Raw genomic sequence first — 15,303 nt, forward strand, 5'->3', positions numbered from 1 at the left:
CAGCAGTGGGATTTGAACCCGGCCACCTCTGGATTGCAAGACCGGTGCTCTAACCACTAGGCCACTCCTCCACTCCTTTACCTTTTATTCTTCTGGGGGTCCTTTTACTAAGCCGCTAGAAAGTGGTCTGCGCTGGTTTTAGCGTATGGGTTTCCCGCATGCGTGGGCCATTTTTAGCGTGGCTATAAAATCTGCAATTGCAGTTGTGCCATGTGCTAATTTCCCAACTAGCTTGTGGCCATTACCACATGAGCCCTTACCGCAACCTATATTTTTTTGGCGCTATCCCCTGGATTCTATGTAGTATGCTTAGAGATCGGCGCCAAAATTGGCATGAATTCTATAAAATGCATGTAATCAAACAAGCTAACAGGTGCTGAAAACAGCACCTAGCAAGCAATAATGAGCTCTAATTGGCTCTGATTAGAATTTAGGCGCACAACTCGCTAAGGGTATGTGAACTCTTTTTTTACCTGTTTGCCTAAATCACCTTGTCACCAATGAATGTTATGCATCACCCTTGATCTCTGATGCCTGAAATGAACTGTATATCTACTTAGTTATAATTTATTTTTATCATTTTCTGTACTTCAAATATAATAGTACTTTATATTTCTCATTCCGGAAATGGCGATCGCCATTACGGCATAATGTAAGCCACATTGAGCCTGCAAAAAGGTGGGAAAATGTGGGAAACAAGTGCAACAAATAAATAAATAAAGGTAGACGGCATACCTTACACCAAGAGTAGAAAGTCATCTGATTGCCATATTAATCCACTTGAATATGTAAAAATAAAGGATGAGAAAAAAGTCAAAGGTGAAATGTTTTACTGGAATAACCTAATCATTTGACCTGCATATTTTGCTTTAACCCAATAACGGGAATGCAGAGCTTGTAAACTACTAAAGATGTGTTACATTTATCCAGTAAGTAGAGGAGTGTGGTAGCCGTTCCAATGTGGTATATATCATTCAGTGTAAAAAATGTAACGAAGGATGCTATATTGGAGAAACAGGCCAGATGCTTAAGACAAGATTCAATTTACATAGACATCACATGAACAATACTGGTGCCAGTAGGGCTCCCGCGCCTGTTGGTCAGCATTTTATAGCACCAGGACACTGTACCAGTGACTTCACAGTGAGAATCCTGAAAGGTAACTTTAAAACCATACAAGAACGTAAGACCTTTGAAGTCAGAATGATTGAATATTTTAACACCCAACAGAAAGGACTTAACAAGGATCTGGGGTTCCTAGCCCATTATAAACCATAAAGCTGTATGTCTCTGTTGATCACCCCACCCCTCACCTATCCACACCCATCCTGTTAGAATATCAATGATATGCTTTGATGTCCCCATGCATACCTCCTACCCACCTCCATCCTCCCACCCTGTCAGACTGTCATAGTAATGCTTGAATGTTTTCACTTATATATACTATCTGCTACCACATTTGCTTATTTCCGATCTGACGAAGAAGGGCAACCTTCGAAAGCTAATCAAGAAATGTATTAAGTTATGTCCAATAAAAAAGGTATCATCTTATTTTCTCTTCCATGTTTTATTTTGTTTGATTTCTATTTATCCAGTAGAAACTATCGCCTAAACTTCTTTTGCTGATACTGAATTTTTGCATTCCCAAAAAGAGTACCTAAAGCTAGATCTATAGAAAATGCATTTCTTTTTTGCAAAGATTGCCAGGATTTGGAGGCAAGACTGATCTAGCAGTAAACCAGATAATTTAGGAGCTGTGATATGTTTTCTTGAAGCAATGTATGAATTATCTGGAGATGATGCTGTACATGATCCCTTCTTTACATGTCATCAAATCTGGGGGTCCTTTTACTAAGGTGTGCTGAAAAATGGCCTACGCTGGTATAGACGCATGTATTAGACGCGCGCAGGTCCATTTTTCAGCGCACCTGCAAAAAAAGGCCTTTTTGGGGGGCCAAAAATGGACGTGTGGCAAAATAAAAATTGGCACACGTCCATTTTGGGCCTGAGACCTTACCGCAACCCATTGATTTAGCGGTAAGGTCTCGCGCGTTAATTGGGGTGGTAATCGTCAGCACACATACACTGCCAATTACTGCCCGGTTAGCGCCGCATGCTAGCAATTTTCTGGCATGCATAGTAGGCGAATATAAAAAAATAAAATTACCACCCGGGCCACACAGTAGCCAGGCGGTAGTTCTGAATTGGCGCATGTTGGGCACGCACAGTCGCCTACATGGCTTAAGGGCCCTCTGGTCACTAGTTACATAAGAAAAGGATAAATTTGGTCTTGAAAACTCACACATGGTGTCTTTCACTAGTAATTAGAAATAGGAAAAAGAAAATTAAGTTATAGTATCGGAAGATTACAGAAATAGTATAATGTCGCAAAAATTTTCTATGGCTATCTACAGTTGTTTATATGGTTTGGGCTTAAGAATTCTGTGTGGCACTCTACAGACAATGGCATGATCGTGGATTGCGTAAAAATCCATTTTTAATTCTCATGCATGCCTCTTTATTTTTCTGCAGATCTATTATAAAGTTATTAAGGACATTGAACCGGGAGAAGAACTGTTGGTGTACATGAAGGACGGAGCCTATTCAGTTGGGAACATGCCTCCTAATCTAGATGGTTAGTTCATCTTTATACCATTCCAGTACTATGTGCATGGGAATAACGAAGAGCAGCCAACTGGAAGCCAGCTAGGCAGAGGCCATTTTACATTATGGTGTATTGTTTAACTAATCATGCAAGTGCATCTACGCTGTATTGTATATGTATGTGGGGTGGGTTAGGGGGTAATGTCATATCAGGACACATACCCCTTATAGAATTGCACTAAGTGCGTTAAATTTTCAGCACCGATTTTTAGGTGCTACTTATAGAATTTGGCCCATAATGCAAGGGGGGGTGTATATAAGGAAAGGGAAATGGGACTTGATATACTGCCTTTCTGAGGTTTTTGCAACTACATTCAAAGCAGTTTACATATATTCAGGTACTTATTTTGTAACAGGGGCAATGGAGGGTTAAGTGACTTGCCCAGAGTCACAAGGAGCTGCAGTGGGAATTGAACTCAGTTCCCCAGGATCAAAGTCCACTGCACTAACCACTAGGCTACTCCTCCACTCACTCATATAGGTGGAGCATGGGTGAGAGATGAGTGGGGGCTCTTAATTACACATGTAACTTACAGATTACTGTAAGATATGCACATTGGTGCTGCATCTACATTCCCATAGGAAATGTATAGACGTGTTAGCGTTTAACGTGCCTTAACTTTAAAGGCGTGTTAAAAATGCTAATGTGCCTTAGTAAACATACTCCTTAGTAAGATAGTATTCTGTTATAATTGATACTGCGTTCATCCTCATTCAGCTCACCCAGTTTCATAATTCTGACGTAAATCACTTTTTGTCTTTTCCATTATGAGACAATACAACTTCTCATCACCCTACAGTTCCCCCTCCCCCACCGGTGCAGTTCTTACGAAACCCTCTAATCATAGGAAAGCTTGGGGAGATTTATAAGTGTCAACAAGAGTTACTAGGTGATGTGTCAGTTTTTTTTTGCATTTTTTCAAATTTTGTATTATGTTTATTTGCAGATGGGGGTGTGTGTGTTTCATTTCTGCCTTTTAGGGGAATGTACATTTTGGAACTATTCAAATCTTTTCTGATTTTTGAGTGGTTTTTCAGTTCATTTCACGCATTCATTTTTAAGAATATAAGAACATAAGAATTGCCATACTGGGACAGACCGAAGGTTCATCAAGACCAGTATTCTGTTTCCAACAGTAGCCAGGTCAAAGTGCCTGGCAAGATCCCAAAAGAGTAGAACAGATTTTGTGCTGCTTATCCCAGAAATAAACAGTGGATTTTCCCAAGTCCATCTTAATAATTGCTTATGGACTTTTTGTTTAGGAAATTATCCAAACCTTTATTAAACCCTGCTAGGCTAACTGCTTTTATCACATTCTCTGGCAATGAATTCCAGCATTTAATCACATGTTGAGTGAAGAAATATTTTCTCTGGTTTGTTTTAAATTTACTAATTAGTAGCTTCATTGCGTGCACCTTTGGTCTTTGGATTTTTGGAAAGAGTTAACAAGCAGTTCACATCTACGTGTTCCACTCCACTCGGTATTTTATTGACTTCTATCATATCTCCCCTTTGCTGTCTCTTCTCCAAGCTGAAGAGCCCAAGACTTTAATATGTAGTGGGGCATTCTAACATGTACAAATCAATTATACAAATGTTAATTTATATATATACATGTAGTTCGTGCAAACAAACTAAATGAATGCTAAAAAATGTACATCCTTACTATCTTTAGCATGCTTTAAAATAATTTGATACAGGTGGAAATCACACTGGCAAAACCATACACAGAAGAAAAAATGGCTTAAAAACTGTAAAGTGAGATAACAAAGACTTTTTTCAAGTATATTGGGCAGATAAGGAAGATCGGAGGTAGACTTGCAAGACTCTCAGAGATTCTCGGGAATGATGTGCATAGAGTGATGAAAAAAAAGTGGAAATGCTAAACATATACTTGTCTTTAGTATTCACTGAAGAAAATCCTGGAGAAGGACCGCAAATGATTGACCAAGGCACATGTGGGATGGAGTAGTTACTATACCATTTACGGAAGAAAGTGATTATGATTAACTTGCAAAACTAAAAGTGGACAAAGTCATGGAGCCAAATAAGATCCAGCCTAGGATACCAAGAGAGTTCCATAAGGTTCTCGCAGGTCCTCCAAAGCAGTGTTTCCCAAGTTGGTCATGCCAGTCAGGTTTTCAGGATATCCACAATCAGTGGCATTCCTAGGGGGGCTGACACCCGGGGCGGATCGCCGATGCGCCCTGCCCCCAGGGTGCAGCGCCCACCCCGGCGAAAGAACCCCCGATCCCCCGGTGAAAGAACCCCCCCCCCCCCCGGGTGCACGCCGCTGGGGGGGGGGGGTGCCACGCGCCTGCCGGCTCTTCGTTTCATGCTCCCTCTGCCCCAGAACAGGAAGTAACCTGTTCCGGGGCAGAGGGAGCATGAAAACGAAGAGCCGACAGGCGCGCGGCTCTCCCCCCCCCCCAGCGGCGTGCACCCGGGGCGGCCCGCCCCACCCCTTGGTACGCCACTGTCCACAATAAATAGGCATGAGATTGATTTGCATACACTGCCTCCAAGACAAGAGAGGTTCCAGAGGAGTGAGGAAGGGCTGATGTGGCCCCTCTTCATAAAGGTAGTAACCGAAAAAGAGGTGGGGAAAAGTCATGGAGATGCTGCTGAAGAAAGGATAGAGAACTTTCTAGAATCAAATGGGTTGCAAGATCTGAGGCAACATGGTTTTTACCACAGGGGCAGCGGCGGGGCGGCAGACCAAAATGTGCCCCCCTACCTCGGGCTCTGACCCCCTCCCACCGTGAGGTCTGGCTACGCCCCTGATTTCAGAGCAGTAAGTGTGCAAAATACTGCCACTTGCAAGGGCAGAGCTGTACACTTATGTGTTCAAATGGCGACAAAACACCCAAGCACTGACTGTAAGAGCATGCCTAGGTAGCATAGCACCTAAATGCAAGGGTCAGAGAAGCACAAAGCTAAAGATTCACCTAGGGAATTTAATACCTTTGCACCAGCCCTGAGCTTGAATGTAACTTGCCTTCAGCTACCAAGAAAAAGCATAAGATAAATCCATGACCAATCGGTGGACGCTTTCTAACGTTTTTCCATCACAGTCTGTGGCAACCCAGTTCAAAGTCAATCCACAGATGCTGTGGAGCTGCCCAGAGAATTAGGTATGAGTGGGTTTGTGCGTCCTTGGCTAAAGCAATAGAAACATGGCACTGGAAGGTGGTACTGCCAATGGGAGTAAACAATTGAGGGTTCAAGATGCCCACAGTGCTAGATTTTCCTTGTATCAGGAGGTTTATGAATATTGGTCATGTGTAGCTTAAGTTATAGCAAAGCGAGGGAGCGAAGTACAAGCAAAACTCCAATCAATCGGACATCAATACTGACAGAGTATTAGCTCTGTATTTCAGGAAGACTGATTATCCGAATACACGGAGAATATCTAATATTGACAGAGAGTATGAGCTTTAACTTTCTGAATATACGGAGACATATCTGACAATAATTCAGCTGCTTTAGATTACTTTAAAAATCCCTTCTCCGTCATCATTGCGACCCCTGACGTAGGTGCGGCAGCACCGAAACACGGCCCGTGTCGGGTCTTTCATGAATAACTGTTGTCACCTAAAGTTGATAATAGAAAATAAAAATTGTGTCCCTCTTTTTAAGGCCCTTGGTGCTTTTTTTCATGTGTAGCTTAAATCATGAATGTAATCACCAGAGATTTTCTTGATAGAATTTCCTTGCAAACGATGGAAAAGGGCACAATTTACATAGTTTGGGGCAATTCATTGTTTTTATACTTAGAAAAAAAAAGCCTTGTAATAGGGAAGGGGACATATGCAAATGAAGGGAAATGGGAGAATTTTGCCGAGTGTTTTCTTTTCTTCATATCAAATTACTTTCCTGTCAAATTCTACTGAGAAAACCTTTGCATTTTTGGATTTTTTTCACACAGCGTCAAAAATCTTACTTTTTTTCATTCTTTCTATTTTCACCTTGAATATCTTCTGTTTATTGAACATCCCTGGTAACAGTTCTCCTTTGTAAAATTAACCGTGTAGTATTATGTAGGTAGCAGGTTTATTTCTGCATTTATTCCAACGAGCTTGATATCAAATTATATTACTCTCGGGTGCAAGACCCTTTCCCATAGAGCTTACAATGTAAGTGGTTATCTTAGAGGATGGACGATAAAAAGGGGCCCTTTTAAAAGGTGTGCGGAAAAATGGCCTGAGGTACTGTAGACATGTATTTTGGGCGCGCGCAGAATCATTTTTCAGCGCGCCTGTAAAAAAAATACCAAAACTGGACATGCGTCAAAATGAAATTGCCGCCTGCCCATTTTGGGTCTGAGACCTTACCGCCAGCCATTGACCTAGTGGTAAGGTTTCACGCGGTAACCGGGTGGTAATGGTCTACACGCATAGAATGACGCGTACTGCCCGATTACCGCCCGCACACCGGAAAATAACAATATTTTCCAGCATGCGTAGCAGACACGCGTCAAAAATGAAATTACCGCAAGGGCCACGTGATAGCTGGGCAGTAACTCAAAATTGACATGTGTTGGGAGAACGTAGGCGCCTACGCAGGTTTGGGGAAAGGCCCCAAAGTGACTCACCCAAGGTACTGTCAGTGAGATAATGAGAATTTAAACCCAGATCTCTTGCCATCAGACCACACCCTATAACTATGAGAGCTGATAGGCCAGTAGTCATTAAGCTTACTCTGCTTTAATACTGCTGACCGTCTCATTCTATGGCTTTATCCATGATTGCCACACCGCCCAAGATAATCGGTACTTGTTCTATGAATTACCAAATTTTAATTCCATCGAGATGCCCTTTCAGCCATCCACCCCTTCCTAAACCTGCCAAGCAAGCAGTGTGTGTGTTGTTTTTTTTTTTGTCTGTGAAGTTGTATTCAGTGATCATGTTATTCCTCAATGCAATACCATCCGATAGTCATATTATTCCCACTGCAACCTCTTCTATACCTCCTCTACGGCTGATGCATTTTCTAATTGATTTTTCCACATGCATCAGCCATAGAGGAGGTATAGAAGAGGTTGCAGTGGGAATAATATGACTATCGGATGGTATTGCATTGAGGAATAACATGATGTTCACTGCATGCAACATACAGTCCGCGTAAATCTATGCACAGGGATTTATGTCACGTTTTCATTGGTGTAAATGGACGCGCATAGTTTTAGACTCTGGGATATCAACTAAGCGTATTCCATATATCGTGCCTAAATATTATAGAATACACTTAGACGGAAATGTTTTTTTTAAGTGCCATATATAGAATCTGGCGCTATTTTATAACCTTAGTGCGCAACTCAATTAGAATGAAAATGCGAGGGGGCATGCACAGAGTGAGGCACACGGGTGGGTCACGGCCAGGACCTTCAAACCTTTTATCTGAGCCTATTCCGCTATCATGCTTTTTTTTTTTCGAAATGTATTTTTCACGTCCGCCCCTTTGAGTTCGGGGATAATTTCACATCTGCCTATCATCATCTGTAAACTTAAAAAGGGCAGTTTCATTTGGAAATGTTTCACTTTTGCTACTGAAGGTGGGGAAGATCCTTCCCCTCTCATCACCCCCCCCCCCCCCCCCCCCCCCCCCAGACTCTGGTCCTTTCCACCTCTACAGTTCATGCTTCCTTTCCCCCGGTTTAACTCTGAATGTCACCAGAAAGAAAAAAAAAAAGCTAAAATGTTCCACACAAAGATAATTACCATTAAAGAAAAAAAATACTCTTTTATACAAAACCCAGCCGAAGGCAGCAAAACCCCTTATCTCTGCTGGAATTTCGAGTATCCCCCTCAAACTCCTTTGAGATTTTAGTCTGCTAGATTAGTATGTAGATGCTACATAATTACCTTCCCCCTGGTTTCTTGAAAGCCATTAGAGAACATATTTTGTTTCTGTTACATTCTGCCATTGTCCTAAGTGTTACTGATGGAACTCGAGACAGACGGAGCAGCCACCGATTTGACAAACAAGACACAGAGAGAGAGCCGGCAGCGCTGGCTGTTTTTTTTTCCCCTTTTCCTCCCCCCTCCCCCTCCCCAAGGGATATTGAAGGAGTAACCTGTTTTTTTCCACACTGAAGTTTGCATTATGCCGAGCAATATTTAGTGAAACTGGCAAGGGGGACGGGGAAATGGATTTTAATTGTATGAACCTCGGATCTCCAAATGTGAGAAGCAGATCTATTATGTGCCATTTTGTATGTCGGTAGCCTATAATCTCCTCGTTGGACAAGTGTGTACAATTAGTTGATTCATTTAATGGAACTTAATTCCAGCTTCTTTCAGGCGCTAGCTGGTAAGGGTATCTGACGGCAACTTTTTTGATTTACAGTATCCGTATTCAGGCACCACAATTAACGCTTTATTTCTTGAGGAAGTTTGCAAAAAAAAAGGGAGGGTGGGATGGGGCAAAGGTGCTTCTGTACGGGACCTGTAGCGTCTCATAACTTCAGAGACTCAGAAAGGGTACTGTTAGCTTTTAATCTCAGGATGATTCCAGGACTTCAAAATACGGAGATCTGGTAGCCTATTGGGCTCAGAGACAAAGGGAGTCTGAAGGAGGGTCCGACATGCCAATTCTCATCTTTTTTATGCGGGTTCAATCAAAGGCATTCCGAGTTTCAGAATAAGACCGGCCAACATTGAAGAGTCATTTTCATACGTGTAAGGCAGTATATACGTGTAAAGTTCCTCTTATAAAATTACTCCGTGTGAAAAGTACATGCGGGGATAAGAACGCGCTTTATGCAACTCTGGTGTATGCGAGTTTGGGTGGAGTCACGATTTGCACACGTATTTCATAAAACACGTGTGTCTGCACGAGCTTTTATCTGCTTCCAAGCAGACAAACGTATCATTTTAGCTGCGATTTCGGCAGCTTTTTAGGGACAATTTCTAAAGACACAAAAGTACTTAGCAAGGCTAGTGCAAAAGTATTGGCGAACCTTCAGCCTTGGACCCTCCCCCAATTAATTTTCAGGTTCCCAGACTTTCAGCTCCCTCTCCAAGATTATGATAAGTATAATCATGTTAACCCTATAACTTTTCTAATTGGACACGTGCTTTTAAATATTAACTGATGAGGTTTTTTTTTTTTTTTGATTCTGTGTGGCTGATGACTTTGGTGGCAGCTGCTCTTTGCTACCCCCTTGAAGCTGCTGCCCTAGGCGGCTGCCTCGTTCTGCCTAATGGTTTATGGAAGAGGCCCTGGATAGGTGCTTACTCACTCTGCCCTAAGCCACCTGTTTTATAATTACCATCCCCCAAGAACAGCTGGGACTTCTCAAAATAAATGTATTTAAACCCTAGTACAAAAAGCACTAGAATAGCTGAAGGGTTCCGCTAAGAACGGTGCACATTAGTGAAAGATACTTGTGTACTTTCACTTTCAAAATCAGACCTGGAAAAGTACTTGCATACATTTACACCTGTGAATTGGTGTGGATGCTTTTTCTGAGTAAAACTGTGTGTATGCATTTGAATTTTCCAAACCCCCACCCCGAATGCCTCATTCTAGTAGGAGTAAAGGACATGCAAACATGGTAACAGCTGAGTACTTTTACCAACATATAGCACAGACAGTTTTATTAAAACCCATTTTCTTCGGGTAGAATGCCCACTTTCAGGGGTCCTTTTACTAGGGTGTGCTGAAAAATGGCCTGCGCTGGTATAGACGCATGTATTGCACGAGCGCAGGTTCATTTTTCAGCTCACCTACCAAAACAGGCCTTTTGGGGGCCAAAAATGGACATGCGGCAAAATTAAAATTGGCGCACGTGGATTTTGGGCCTGAGACCTTACTGCCACCCATTGACCTAGTGGTGAGGTCTCACGCATTAACCGGGCGGTAATGGTCTACATGTGTACAATGCCGATTACAGCCCGGTTAGCGCTGCGCACTGGAAAATGTCCGGCGCACATAGTGGATGTGCCTAAAAAATGAAATTACCGCCCCTGGCGGAAGTTCAAAATTTATTTATTTATTTATTTATTTATTGCATTTGTATCCCACATTTTCCCACCTATTTGCAGGCTCAACGTGGCTTACATTATGCCGCAATGGCGATCGCCATTTCCGGAGTGAGAACTACAAAGTGGTATTGCATTTAAAGTTTATAAGTGACAGAGTAGATTAAGCAGTCACGTATACAGAATTCATTTTCGGAATAAGGAATACAGTGGTATTGCATTAAAGTTCATTAGTGACAAAGTGAATGAAGCAGTCGAGTGTAGAGAGTTTGGTTTTGTCCAGTTCTGGTATAGGTTTTGCTGTCTGGTATTTAGGATGGCTCGTTGTGGTATGCCTTATTGAACAGGCTGGTTTTTAGTGATTTTCGGAAGTTTGTTAGGTCGTGCATTGTTTTTATGACGTTTGGTAACATGGTAACATAGTAGATGACGGCAGAAAAAGACCTGCACGGTCCATCTAGTCTGCCCAACAAGATGAACTCGTATGTGCTACTTCTTGTGTATACCTTACCTTGATTTGTATCTGCCATTTTCAGGGCACAGACCGTAGAAGTCTTGCCCAGCACTAGCCCCGCCTCCCAAACACCAGCCTTCCATAGTGCATTCCATAGTTGCGTGCTTATGTATGAGAAGCCGAATGCATATGTTAATTTATATTTTAGTCCTTTGCAGCTGGGGTACTAGAGATTCAGGAATGTGATGTGCACAGGACGTACGTAGGCACCTATGCGGCTTAGTAAAAGGGCCCCTCAATTAGTCATCCTGTCACACATTCATAAACAAAGACATTTTCCCTTCATGCCAAAGTGACCAGGCACGTTTGTGTGTGTGTGTGTGTTGTCTATTTGCAAGGTTGTATGTTTCTGTTAACTACTTTCATACTTTTACATACAAAGTCACCTTTTAAAAGAGAATTATAAATTACAAAAAAATCAAATATGAAAGAACACATACAGATGTCAGTTCTTTTGTGAAATCAAATTTAATAATTCTCACCGCTGGGTTAGTGTGGGAACCCTGACTGCCACCTCAATGGGTGTCTGTAAGGGCTCCCCCCCCCCCCAAAAAAAAAGGCTATTTCCTGCAGGAAATAGAGACTTCTCTTTTACCCGCCGCGGTGAAAAACACGCGCTGATGCTAGCGCAGGCCCTCTTTTGCCGCAGCTTAGTAAAAGGGGGCCATAGTTTTTTGAAATGCCCAGAACCCACCTGTATAGTGTAATTATTGTTTATATAGCTAATCATGGTATTTGCTTCTTTTCCTGGTCTAAAGAACTCTTTGCATTGCTTAGATGTAGAGACCAGTGATGTCATGATTGTTTGTACAGCTAACCATTGTGTTTCTAGAGCTAATTACTGTATATGTGCTAACCATTATATATATCAGTGGCGTAGCCAAGGGTGGGCTTGGGTGGGCCCAGGCCCACCCACTTTGGGTTCAGGCCCACCCAGTAGCAGCATACTTATGATGTGGCTGGCAGGGATCTCCAAGCCCCTCCAGCCGAAAACTCCCAACAAGTGTCCCCCCTGCATACCTTGTAAGTAGCAGATCTTCGCCTGCAGTGACAAACATACTGCTCACACCGGCCCCACAGCCTTCCCTCTGATGTATTTCTGCCTAGGCGGAAACAGGAAGTTGCATCAGAGGGAAGGGTGTAGGGCCAACATGAGCAGTGTGTATTAGTTGCTGCTCGCTGCTGGTGAAAATCTGCTATTTAAAAGGTATACGGGAGAGGGGGGATGTTTGAGAGACCATATGGCATGCAGGCGAGAGAAGGAGAGACCAAATCACCTGTGGAACGGGGCGAGGTTCTTCTGCCCACCCATCTTGGGCCCAGGCCCACCCAAAATTGGGTGTCTGGCTACGCTCCTGATATATATGTATATATATTAACCAATTGTAGAATCTAGCTTCCTCTAATAAAGGTTTCATTTACTTATCACGAATCCAAAAGAATCCACGGTCATCACTGAGCAGTCTGTGTTAGTGAGCCAGGCTGTAAATCCATAGCAGAACACCACCCATTCCACACCTATGGCCTTGCACCCTTTTCGACTGCTCACATTAGAATTTATGCGCCCTGTGTTATAGAACACACCTAGAAAATTGTTGCACGTCAATTCTAATTAAAGCCAATTAGCGCCACTAATTGGTTAAGTATCAGTTATCGGCACCGATCGGCTTGTTAATCAATTAAGTTGTGCATGCGGTTTGGCCACGCAGCTCAATTAGCGCACACAGCTTAAGGCACCGTGTATAGAATTTGGGGGTAACTGAATAATATTTATGCTTATTTTTATTAAAGTATTTGATATACCCCAATTTCCAGCCGGGGGATCAGAGTGATTTACAATCAATAAATCAACAATCAGCAAATAGAAAAGAACGCACGACTAAGATTTTAAAGAGCAATAAATAAAACGAATAGAGAACAGTGAGATTTCTCAATGATCTCAGAGCTGAGAGGTCTCCAGTAGGAGGCTCCTAATGTAATGCCTCCTTGACGCAGGAGCCCTTAGCACCTCCTAAATAGAAGGGAGTAAGGGCTCGCATGGAGGAGTGGCCTAGTGGTTAGGGTGGTGGACTTTGGTCCTGAGGAACTGAGGTCAATTCCCACTTCAGGCACAGGCAGCTCCTTGTGACTCTGGGCAAGTCACTTAACCCTCCATTGCCCCATGTAAGCCACATTGAGCCTGACATGAGTGGGAAAGCGCAGGGTTCAAATGTAACAAAAATAAAATAGATACTATTGGAGATTCTACATGGAATGTTGCTATTCCACTAGCAACATTCCATGTAGAAGGCTGCGCAGGCTTCTGTTTCTGTGAGTCTGACGTCCTGCACGTGCAGGACGTCAGACTCACAGAAGCAGAAGCCTGCGCGGCCACATTGGTGATCTGCAAGGGCCGACTACTACATGGAATGTTGCTAGTGGAATAGCAACATTCCATGTAGAATCTCAAATAGTAGCAACAGTGGAGGAGTGGCCTAGTGGTTAGGGTGGTGGACTTTGGTCCTGAGGAACTGAGTTTGATTCCCACTTCAGGCACTGGCAGCTCCTTGTGACTCTGGGCAAGTCACTTAACCCTCCATTGCCCCATGTAAGCCGCATTGAGCCTGCCATGAGTGGGAAAGCGCAGGGTTCAAATGTAACAAAAATAAATAAATAAATGTTAATTATTTTCAGTAGCCACGCACAAATGCTAACATTAACACACAGCCAGAAAATGAAATAATCGAACAGAGCTGAATTTATGGCCACACCATATATGGGCTTATGAAGTCACACTTCGGACGCATTAAGGGGTCCTTTTACTATGGTGCGGCGAAAAATGGCCTGCGCTGGTGTAGGAGTGCATATTGGCCACGCGCAGGTCCATTTTTTCAGCGCGCCTGCAAAAAAGGCCAGTTTTTCGGGGGGCCGAAAATGGACGTGCGGCAACATAAAAATTGGCCTGCGTCCATTTTGGGCCTGAGACCTTACCGCCACCCACTGACTTAGCGGTAAGGTCTCACGCATTAACCAGGCGGGAATCCTTCAGCACACATACACTGCCGATTACCGCCCTGTTAGCGCCACACGATAGAAAATAAAAATATATTTTCTGCCGCGTGTATGGGACACGCGTAAAAATTAGAATTACCACCAGCGATAGACAGTCAGTAGTTCTAATTCGACGCATGTATTTATTTATTTATTTTACAGCACTTATATCCCACAATTTCCCACCGCTGGCAGGCTCAATGTGGCTTTCAACAGTTAAATAACAAATAGGCGAGTACAATAAATGGAAAGGGATAAGCGGGGCGGAGAGGTAAGGATAAAGAAATGGGTCAGTCCATAAGGGCAGTGTCCTGAGGTCAGTGAGGTTGGACAGGATCTTTGGGGTACGCTTGCTCAAATAAGCAGGTCTTAAGTGACTTCCTAAAAGTCAGATGATCCTGAACCGTTTTCACTGATTTAGGTAGTGCATTCCACAAGTGAGTACTGACGTAGGAAAAGGTGGACGCTCACATGGTTTTATACTTGAGTCCAGAACACGCAGGGTAACGGAGGTTTAAGTAAGAACGGGCAGTTCTGAGTGAGTTTCTTGGTGGTAGGTGGACAAGGGCATCCATGTACGCTGGGGCTGCTCCATAGAGAATCTTGTGGACTAGGGTACAGATTTAAAAAAGTTATACGCTCCTGTACGGGAAGCCAGTGTAATTGCTCGCCTCAGTAAGAGGGCCCCTAAACCTGTTTACTAGCGCAGCTTAGTGAAAGGCCGCTATGCTTGTCACAGTCACATGGGAATACAACTCAGCTCAATGCAATGCTGTTTGCAGCTGGGCTCTTTGAGCAGGTACAAATGCAAAAACAACAGCCCAACAATCTCTGTAAGAACCAAGTTTATTCTCTGGGGCAAGGCTGCAGTGAGTTAGAGCACTTTAGAGATACATCATATTGACAACCTAGAACAATATTGGATAATCACACTAAGTATATATGCTGGCAGATAACTGTTAATGATGTCAGCTCCGTTATGTGTCCTTTGGCCTTTATCATGTAGTTGCACTGGTTCACAGTTTGCAGTTTCCCAGGCTAAGCAACTGATCGGTCCAAGTGATAAAATTGGGCATCATTGTCCATGTCGCAGGATATCCCGTTAGGAA

The 15,303-nt window shown here is 43.1% G+C and overlaps 1 protein-coding gene across 3 annotated transcripts in view; it reads left to right on the plus strand.

Moving 5' to 3' along the window:
* Positions 1-15,303, plus strand: part of PRDM16 (PR/SET domain 16) — an 895,576-nt gene that overhangs the window by 776,491 nt on the left and 103,782 nt on the right. For all 3 annotated transcript variants that reach the window (XM_030222585.1, XM_030222586.1, XM_030222587.1), the window contains one exon: positions 2,533-2,635. In XM_030222585.1, coding sequence (XP_030078445.1) covers positions 2,533-2,635 — 103 coding nt within the window. The remainder of the gene's footprint in view (positions 1-2,532; positions 2,636-15,303) is intronic.

This window comes from Microcaecilia unicolor, chromosome 13, assembly GCF_901765095.1.
Source record: "Microcaecilia unicolor chromosome 13, aMicUni1.1, whole genome shotgun sequence".
NCBI classification, from domain to species: Eukaryota; Metazoa; Chordata; class Amphibia; order Gymnophiona; family Siphonopidae; genus Microcaecilia; species Microcaecilia unicolor.